At 40.3% G+C, this 10747-nt stretch overlaps 1 protein-coding gene across 3 annotated transcripts in view; it reads right to left on the bottom strand.

Moving 5' to 3' along the window:
- SUGCT (succinyl-CoA:glutarate-CoA transferase) overlaps positions 1 to 10747 on the bottom strand; it is a 489378-nt gene that overhangs the window by 424617 nt on the left and 54014 nt on the right. For all 3 annotated transcript variants that reach the window (XM_032793445.2, XM_032793446.2, XM_032793447.2), the window contains one exon: positions 7949 to 8040. In XM_032793445.2, the coding sequence (XP_032649336.1) occupies positions 7949 to 8040 (92 nt within the window). The remainder of the gene's footprint in view (positions 1 to 7948; positions 8041 to 10747) is intronic.

The raw sequence follows: 10747 nt of genomic DNA, 5'->3' as shown, positions 1-10747 counted from the left end.
GTCCTCCTCAATCCTCCAGCAGTACACTCTCTCACTCTCAGCTCCTTGCGCCTCTTGCTCCCAGCTCCTCAAATGCAAATCTCACTAACTGGGAGGCTTTTAACTAGTTCCAGCTTCAGGTGTCCCAATCAATGTAGCTATCTCCACTGCCTTCTAGAAAGATCTTAATTGGCCCCAGGTGTCTTGATTAACCTGGAGTAACTGCCATTTGGTTACCATGGTCCTAGGGATTTGTTTAGCCTGGGGCTAACATACCTGTTCCTCACTACTTTACTGGCCATCTGGCCTTGCCCCATCACAATGTGTACAAATAGGATGAATAGATATAGTAGATCATAACCTTTACAGAGATATGTTACATGGCACAGGCAGCACAAAACCTATTCCAGTTATGTCATATTCCCATCAAGAATTATGGGGTACAGCGTCGCATGAGATACATAAGAAAGTCCCTGTGGGCTGAGTGGGAGTATAACTTTTGCTACTAATTCCATCCCTGCTTCAGAAACATTCCAGAGTTCTGCATACAACTTCTGAAATGTACTCTATTATTAAAATGGCTCGGGTCAAAAACTGGAAGTGTTAATGCAGCTTTAAAACTGAACAATTTTCAGGTGGTTGTAGATATTATGTTGATGTTCCTAAAATTAATTCTAATTTGTGTACTCCTTCAGCAGAATAAAATCTCCAGTGGTGTCCCCAGAGCACACTCAATGAACTGTTCACCAGAACTTTTGGCAAATTAGGATTCCACTGTATAGTCACACAGTGATCTTCTGTGGATATGATATTGCATAATACAGAGGCCTCATGTCTCACTCTCATTAGAATTTTTTTTACAGCAAGAATACAAATATTTGTAGTTTATCCTGAGGCTGTTTTTCAGGGTAAACCACAAATGTTCACGGCCTGAAACAAATGTTTGGGGAGTGTCCAGACTGGCTGTTCTTTATAGAAGTATTAATTACAGAGAGTTATTTGGCAATCAATTAACTCAACATAAAAAAAAATGATGGGTAAAAACACCTTAATCACTATCATTCAGGTGTCATTAAAGATACTATCCACCAGGGATTCTCATTCTTATTTCCTAACACAAGATGTTAGAAAAGTGAGAATCCTGTCACAATGATAAACTTCAGAGAAGCAGAATTACAACCAGTAAGTCATTTTCTCTTCTGGGTTTATCACAGTCGCTTAATGTGCCAGCAAATGTTTTATTCTGATTCAAGTATTGTATATAAGCTACTATTTTGATTTTACTTTAGTCTATGTCACATGTGGCAGCCTCTTCCCTGAAGACTTTACATTCTAATTAAACAATACATAACCAAAAGGGAGAGGGGAAAAGAGAACACAAGAATTCGTTTTGTTTTGTGTTTACCCTACCCTATTACATATTTTAACACTAATTTTTATCGATAGTATACACACAGCTGATAGTACTTACGGAACAAAGCAGGCCTTTGCACACCCACCCTTACATTGAATGAGAGGTTTTGCCACTTTGTTTTTAATGTTGTTCAAAATTCCACATAACTATTACTTATCCATAAACAGTGCCATTGGAACTTTGCAAGCTTTATTTACTGACATCCTTTAAATATCTGCTGATGAAAAAGCTCTAGATAGTAGCTAGGAATCTTTATTTATTATTATTAAACGAATTCAGAGTGGATTTTCATTGCAACAGCTAAAGGCACTTCTAGAGGCTATGAAAGTCACCCCAAAGCACAAGACCTATGCACCACTTAAGTCTTCAAAATAGGACTTAAGTAGCACTTAGGCACTGCGCTGGCCCTTTGCACATGAAAGAATGTGTGTTTGGGGAGCCCTTATAGAATAAAATATGAATCAAAAACTTTATATGAAGAGAAATAAGAGCTAAAAGTTAGCATGTTTATTTTAATCAGGCAAGAGAATGACTGAGTCAGAATGAATTGTTAAAAGCCCATGGTGAATACACAGAGCTGTTAGCAACAGTGATTAAATGATTCTAATGATTACACTGCCTGAAGTACTGGTGAGGTGATGTGAACATCTGGGTTTCCAGTGTAGATCTTAACACAACCTTTTAATAAAATCCATCTTCATAATGGCCATTGAGGAATATTACTCCCATAATACAACTTACTTCCAATTATTCAATGTAACACTTGTACATTCTGTCATTCACATATCATTGAAAAGTTTTCTTAGAGTTCTATTTTGTTAAATTTTAACCTTTTAAATATGTTTCCTTTAACTCAGTATTAACAACATTTGCCCCTTTGTAACAGCTAAATTCCATGGAAATAATAACTGGCCAATTTTCAGCTCAGGAAGTTGTGTGTGCAACTTCTGCTGTTGTAATGGAAGCAATGCTCTTCACTTCACAAGCACTGCATCAGAATGTAAGGAATGGTTACTTTCCCTACAGAAACTGTAGTTCTTTGAGATGTTGGGCTCGGTGTAGATCCCATTGTACATGCATATGTGCCTCACAAGATTGGATTTTCTTTAAATAGCTGGGTCTCTTAAGACAATGCATGCACCCTGTGCCGCCTCATATTCCCACACAAGGGCATTCTCTCATAATTCAAAGCCCATGGTGGCTGAAAAAGGGGGACTGAGGGCAGGTTTGAGATCCATATTGACTATAATATCTTGAAGAACCACAGTTACTGTATTTATTTCTTCTTTGAGTACGTTTGTACGAACCCCCGTAGGAAACTGGCAAGTAGCATCCTCTCTAAATGGTGGGAATGAGTATAGCTGCATCAAACAAACAGTGATTGAAGTACTGTTCTCCTGAACTTGGCATCTGACCTTGCAGCTAATTCCAAGGGATAGTGCTTGACAAAAATCAGTGGGTTAGTCCACGCCACTGTATTACAGATCTCTGATATTCCTGAAGTGGGGGAAGGTTGTTGCTCATGCTCTGGCAGAATGAGCTGTGATGCTCAGTGAGATAGGAACACCAGCCAGATGATAACACATCAAGATACATGATGCTATACATTTTGATACTCTTTGCAAGGAAGTGGCTTGACATTTAGAATCTCTGGCTATAGCTATAAACAGACAGGGCAATACACTGAATGATTTGGTCCTGTCACCATAATAAAGCAAAGTCCTGGATATATTTAGTGTGTGTAACTTCTTTTTTCCTCAGGTATCAGAAGGGTAGCTGTGTTAGTCTGGATCTGTAAAAGCAGCAAAAAGTCCTGTGGCACCTTATAGACTAACAGACTTATTGGAGCATGAGCTTTCGTGGGTGAATATCCACTTCGTCAGATGCATGTCGATGAGTGGGTATTCACCCACGAAAGCTCATGCTCCAATACATCTGTTAGTCTATAGGGTGCCACAGGACTCTTTGCTGCTTTTTTCCTCATGCTGATTGTGTCTCTGTGAAAAAGGAAAGTAGGCTGATTTAACTGGTTCTGATGAAAATCTGAGACCTCTTTAGAAATGAACTTTGGGTGGGGTTGCAGCATACCCTGTCTTTCAGGCTAGAAATGCCTGAAGCTCACTCACTCTCCTTGCTGAAGTGATAGTCACTAAGAAGACTGACTTCAGAGTAAGGTGATGAAAAGAACGTTCTGAGAGCGGTTCGAATACAGGCTCCATGAGCCTCAGGAGCACTAAATTGGGAAGGTATGCCTTTTCCAGTCAGGTGTCAATCACAGTTCCTATGAACTCTATCATCTCAGATGATGTGAGCGACAATTTTTTTGTAGTTCACTAGGCTCAGATGGGTGAATAAGACAAGCGTACATTCCAGCTTGCCACCATTTCCCACTACAATCTGCCCTCAACCGCCAAGTATGATGAATGCCGTGCCTTCTCGGGTGGGCTGCCACCCCTGCTAGGCATTTCATAAAAACCCTTGGTGCCATGAAGAGTCCAATTGGTAATACCTTGTACTGGTAATGACATTCATGATCAGATCAAATCAAGTGTTTCTTGCAGGCCAGGGGGATGTCATATATATTGTAAGTCAAATGACAAACCGTTCTTGAGCCTGCAGAGATGCAATGAGGGAGGCAAGCACTATCACTTGAATCTGAGGTGGTGTATATATTTGTTTGGTCTTCTCTGGTCTAGGACAGGATAAAAGATCTCCTTTTATCTTAGAGTAAAAAAATATTAGGAGTGGAAGCCTCTTCCCTGTACTCCGGAGGAACATCCTAGATGAAGCAACAAGGCCACTTCTTTTTGTAACAGTTTCTTGTAAGAAGGGTCTCTGAAGAGATAGGGAAAGGGATTAGGTAGGGAGAAAGTTGTGGAAATGACTGGAACATCCGTGGGCAACTATGTTCAAACAACCATTTGTCTGAGGAGATATCGAACCAAGCCTGATGGAAAGGGGCAAGGTGGCTACCAAAGACTGGCTCCCAACTGGATGACAGTCAAGCATAGGTGACACAGGAAATAGATGAGAGGTGTCTCTTTGAGTATGATGTATCGATATTGTTGCTCCAGTTCCCATGCCAATGCTGTCCCCAGCAGGGATCTTGACAGCTTTGTTACAACATACCTTGGTCACACAATTGGAGCAAGCTGAAGATTGGTGTTGATATCTTTAGCAGTGCTGATGCCAGCAGTGTCAGCATACTTTGCACCACTCCTTTGGCACTGGATGTAGACACCTATCCTTAGAGGAGTGATGCGTCTTTTCCTCTCTCAGAGGCAGGGCCTCCCTATGCTCAGAGCTGTCTCCGGTCTTCATTCAGCCCTTCCTTTTGGTATTGCCCCTAGATTGGAGTGCTGGTGCTGGCTCCAATGACACAGTCAGTGCCAAGTGTTCTCGTGCTGAAGTGATTGCCAGCACTAGTGCTGAATGCCCTGGTGCCAGGGTGATCAGCATCAATGTGACCAAAAATCAGTTTCAACTGAGTTTTCTTCCCTGACTTCTTTTTGCTGCTGGACCCTCCACTTGCAGCCCTTGCCACGAAGGATTTACACACAAAAGCACTTTTCAGCGATGTGGCTCTCCCCAGACTGAGAAGGCATCAGCTAGGCCCATCAACCAGGAGAAAGAGCCCATCGCAGGTCGTACAGGGTTAAACCCTTAAGGTTTAGAGGCCACCATGGAGGTTGGCACGAGGCACCTTGCCCTGTTTCACAGGGAGATATATTTCTGTTTAGATGACTTTTTTAAGGAATCCAAACTAAAAAAAATTAACAAAGGTACAATGGGTGAAGTATTTCTTCACAAACTAATCTAGAAGACGAGTTTAAACCTCAAAGAAAAATAGCAGGGGAGACACTAAGTGGGTTCCATCTCATTGCCATGGGTGGTAAGAGGGAACTGAGGGAGAGTTTTACTTGGTCTGTCCTTTATGCCCTCACACAGGAGCATGAGGTGACACGAGGTGCATGAGCTTCCCCAATGAACACTGCTATTAAAAAAAATCCAATCGCACAAGCACGAGCCATATGTGCACCTACAGTGGGATCCAAACTGAAACATACTCAAAGGAGAACCTCACAGTCAGGTGATCTATTCCATATACTGTATGTATTACACAACAAGAATGGAGCAACAAGACATGTTGTCACCATCATCGCCATTACACGAACTAAAACAAAATTAGTTTTCAGGGTGTCTTTCAGTATTTATTCCATCTCCTTGTTTCTTTTCAATTCTGTGACCTGTCCCTTGCCAAACAAGTCCAATACAAATCCTTGGGCAGCATGAGCTCTCTACAGCCTATCGAATACAAGTTATTTGTATTCGAGTGGCATCTAGAGGCCCTAACTAAGAATGAGGACTCACAGCGCAAATTGCTTTACATATGCATAGTAAGACACCGTCACAGCCCCAAAGAGCTTACAATTTAAATAGACATGACAGGCAAAAGGTGGAGGAGAAAAGAATTATTATCCCCATTTTACAGATGAGCAAATAAGGTATAATGAGGTTTTCCCACAAAAGGAACTTAACCCAGGTTTCCTGAGCCACAGTCCAATCCCTTAACCTCAAGGCCACCACTCCTCTCACTTGTTACTCTTCCCTTCTCGCTTTCCCCAAAATGGCAAGTTTGTGAACAGTCACATTTGGATTTAGAGGATATTAGAGAGCAACCACAGCTGAATAAATTGCTTATTAAATAACGGGGGAAATAACTTTAAATAATGTCAACTTTCGTATACAAATCTCAAAAGTCACTCATGAAATCCACACACAAGCCAATAAATTTTCAATTTAACTAAGAGTTTCTGCTGAAATCATGTCCCTGAGACAACAGGCCCTCTCTCCCATATTCTTGTTAGTTACTTTTTCTGCTACACCACTCTTCTTGCTGCCACTCCAGGTGTACCAAATCATTACAGGTTCATATGGCTTCATATCCCGGCTCTTTGGTAAACTTTTTCTGTATTTTCAGAGGCTTTTGGTCTTCATAGTTCTCATTTCGTGACCAACATCTCCAATTGGCTGTCAAACTCTTTCTTATAGAACATCTATTTTTAATTCTGAGCCTCTATTTCCAAGTCAAATTCTTCTCAAATTTCACTGCTCCCTATGGCAAGGACCTTACTTATAATTTATTATTGTAATTTTGAAATTGGTCGTTTCATCTTTGTATTAATTCCATACAGTCTTATTGATTTTATTTACTACGTACATACAAAATCCAGGCCTCTAAATGACTAGCACAGGCAAAATATTGGAGGCATTCCCAGGTTCTTGATGGTTGGATTATTCCTTTTATTAAACTTCAGTGGTTAAGAACATCTATGTTACCCAAATACCAGCCATCCCCCTCACTTGCTGGAAAAATGGAGGAGAGAGCTCTTGAGAGACAGCTGGACAGCTGGGGATAGATACCTCTGGGACCTTAGCTAGCATGAGGAACAGTGGTGCCCCATCTGTAAAAACAGCCTCATGCATGAGCAGGGTTTGGGCAGAGCTCGGGGGCCCTTAGTTCCCACCAATCACACTTGCACATTACAAACTGGCAACTAGAGGGGTGGGGTTTTGCCTTCCTCAGAGCACACAGGAGATTTGGCTAGGGAGAGAGTATTACAGCAGTGATACTTATTTGTCACAACCATACAGCATGTGCCCAGTACAGAGGTAGCAGAGAGGCATGGGCAGAAACCCCTGCTGTGCAGCGTAGGGAGGGTTTCAATGTCAGGTGCAGAAAGAGGCACCCTTCACTTAAACCTTCATCCACGGCAGGGAAAGGTTTGGAGGGGGAAGGGAATCTGCAGCTTTCTTGGTCTTGATCCCCAGATTTTGCAGGAGAGGGTTAGAGGTGATGTTCCCTTCATGTCTCCTCTGCCTTTTACAGCCATTTGTTTGGGAATTGCTCTTCATTTATCCTGCCGGAGAGCTTGTGTGGGCAGGAGATGCCTGACTGTTCCTTCCCTACTTCTGCTACGTCATAATTAACAAAATCACAGCCTTTGTATAGGATATTTTATTCACCACTTAATCTGTGGTGACTAAGCCACTGACAATTTATTCAAACTCATGCTGATTACTGGATCTTTCAATGTCCCTTTTCACACATATTATGCATTTAAATACCAAGGGGACAGAACCTTAGAAATACTTTAGATAGATTACTTAAATGCCTTCATTTTCTTTAAGATTTTGAATATGACATTTAAGGCCCTTCATTCCAGAATACTTTTCTAGCTGTATACACTCCATATACACACCCACCAAGAACCAAGGTCACTTTCTAGCTTGTTTCTAGAATCTATTATCTTATTATAAACTAATTCTAAATGCTAGGCTTTTGCCAATATTGTCCTGTTGTGGGAGAACACCGCTTCAAGAGACTTGCATTGCTGACTCGTTCTCCCATCTTAAATCAAAGCTTATATTTCATTTTTCCAGCTACCAATCACTTTAATTATTTTTATTTCTACAGGCCATTTTATTAAGTACAGCACAAAGCTTCAGTGCATGGAAAAAGGTCTTTACTAAATTTACAATAAAGTTAAGTACCTCCGGTCCTGTGATATGCATAAGACCAGAAACAGCCGCTGCAACAGAGTCATAACCTGCTCGCTGAAACACTGGACCAGTCTGACCATAACCTAAAAACAGAAAGAACTATTTAAAATGCAAATCATTACACATACCAAGGAGATACAGTTTACTACTTTGGGAAAGAAAGAATGCATAAAATTTCTCATCTGTTTCTATACATGTGTTGTCTAGGTTATACAGACAAGAAATAAATAAATACTGCAGTCTTATATTTACACATACTGCCCTTCTTTAGAATAAGTAGTGTTTTCTATTCCAGGAGGTCAATAATGTGCTCTCTGGGTCAACGTGTCTCCGGATGTCTTGACGGAAGAATTTTAACTTCTTTAAGTGAAATCCTGGCCCGACTTAATGCAATCGCAACACTCCCGTGCTATTCACTATGGGCCTAATTCTTTCATCCTTACTTCACAGTGGTACTTTACTTCAACTGATTTCACTGGGCAACTCACAGAGTAAGATACTGTTTTATATGTGTAAGGGTGACAAAACTGACCCCTTAGAAAGAAAACCTACCGTTTATTGTCACAATGCATTTTTGATGAAAAACAATTTTTCCTCAACTCTATAAATAATTACAAATCATTAACGAACCCTTCGGAATTACTTCTCTTTAGAAGCAGCAGAGAGAAGAGACACTTTGTGTTCCTCCTTAGCTCTGCTTACCCCATAACTTCTCCTCTTAGCAACAATCACAGAATCTTCTACTATACCTCATACTGGCCTGCTGCACACCAACTGTCCATTGGACCCTGCTGCCATGCACTAAACATTCTAGTGCACTTTTGAGCTACTCCAGTTTCAAAGCAAAGTAGATCAAGGGAACATTTAGCACAAGGCAGCAGGGGCCACACAGACAGCCAATGAGCAGCAGGCTAGTGCAAGGTAAAATTGACCATCTGTTCATCTAAACAAGCTCTTAAAAAGATAGCCCATTTGAAGGCTATCTTTACCTACCCTTTCCTTCTTTTAGAACAGACCTCACTACACAGTATCAGACATTAGAAAGGAAGCATTTATTATAAGTTGTCTGACACTCCAGTATATGACTTTGTTTTCATTTTACCATAAAATTGTGATTATATCCTATTGTTAAAACATAATATGATGAGATATTTGTGTTGCTGCAAGAGAAATACTTCCTTTAAATGTCTACAATTATGCCTTTTACATCTACATTTCTAGGTGCCAAGCCAAGGTCTTCACAAATTGAATCTGTATACAATCCCTTTATAGTTCTATCAATAAAAAAATTCACACAAACCATCCCAACCAACATAGTTATAGTGGTACAAAAACTGGGGGTAGACCAAAATGAATTGTCCCTTCCATAAATGCTGAGGGAAGATCCCAAACTAATCTCTGGGGGAGCCTAAATAGCCACTGATGACATTAGGACTTCTATAAGCTCCCTCACAACCAGCTTCTTCCAGATACATTAGCTCCTCTGCTGAGCTGCTGCTATGTCCTCTAGCCATAATGAAGCAAGTCAGTAGCAGAGAAGCAGCCTGGTCTAGAGAATCACACTGGGGGCTCCTCTATTCCAATCCCATCTCCAGCACCAATTCAATTTGTGGCCTTAATCAAGTCACAACCTTTCTATCTTAGTTTCCACAACAGTAAAATGGCATTAGATAGCCTTTTCAAAGACCTACAAACATGCTAAAATTCATCAGAATGTACACAACACTCATTTCATTGGAATTGTGCCTTGAAAAAATATTTTTTCAACGTTTGTATCTATGCACAGATGCCAGCATAAGCAGTTTTCCTGCAGCAGATGACTAGCAGGACATAAAAAGCTGGGCAGCTCACTCACTCTCTCCACCTCTCCCCTCAAAAAAAAAAAAAAGGAAAAACGCCTTTATTTAAGAAAAATAATCATTTACTTTCTGGACACACAAATTTTCACAAATCAACCCAAAAATGCTACGACAGGCTCCAACAATTTGTGCTGTTATCTCCCTGAACAGTAGCAGCAAAATCATTTCAATATGTTTGGGTCCACTTCAAAAACAAAAGAAAAACACTCAAAACAACTCTAAGTGACTGGACAGTGAAACACACTGACAATAAGTGAGAAATTAAGAACAAAAAGCACTGGCCTCAGTTATTAACAGAGAACAGACCTCTCAACATGTCTATTCATACAAATGTTTTCACAAACAGGAAACATCTGAAAATTAAATATTTAGGATGTAGAACAACCATAAAAACTCCTTACAATACTATTCTGATGAGGACAAATAACCATCCCTCAAAATACTCATTCTGTACTTTCAAAGGTGATCAGCACAGTTATTTAAATTTTTCTAAGAGCCTTCTTATGTTAGAATATATATTTTGAAGTTCTCACAATGATTTTTTTTACATCTATCATTTGATTTCAAAACATTGCTCATTGCTATGTGCCAGCTGCAAGGTTAAAACCACCTGGTGCCATGCAAAGTTTAACAGGTAGAAAGATATTATAATTAAAAAAGAGATGTGAGTACAGAATTATATTTTAGACTCAGATTCTGAACTGGTAAAGCCAGTACGGGGCCAAAATCCATTTTTGATTTGCCTAGTCACAGGAAATCTGGAGTTGGAAACAACCTGGAAAAGAGATGGCAATCCAACCTTAAGAATTATAGGTGTGTTGTAAACAAGACACGAGAAGTCATTCTTCCGCTCTACTCTGCACTGGTTAGGCCTCAACTGGAGTATTGTGTCCAGTTCTGGGCACCGCATTTCAAGAAAGATGTGGAGAAA

This window comes from Chelonoidis abingdonii, chromosome 2 (assembly GCF_003597395.2).
Source record: "Chelonoidis abingdonii isolate Lonesome George chromosome 2, CheloAbing_2.0, whole genome shotgun sequence".
Taxonomy (NCBI): Eukaryota; Metazoa; Chordata; order Testudines; family Testudinidae; genus Chelonoidis; species Chelonoidis abingdonii.
This window is presented reverse-complemented; position numbering and strand designations above follow the sequence as displayed.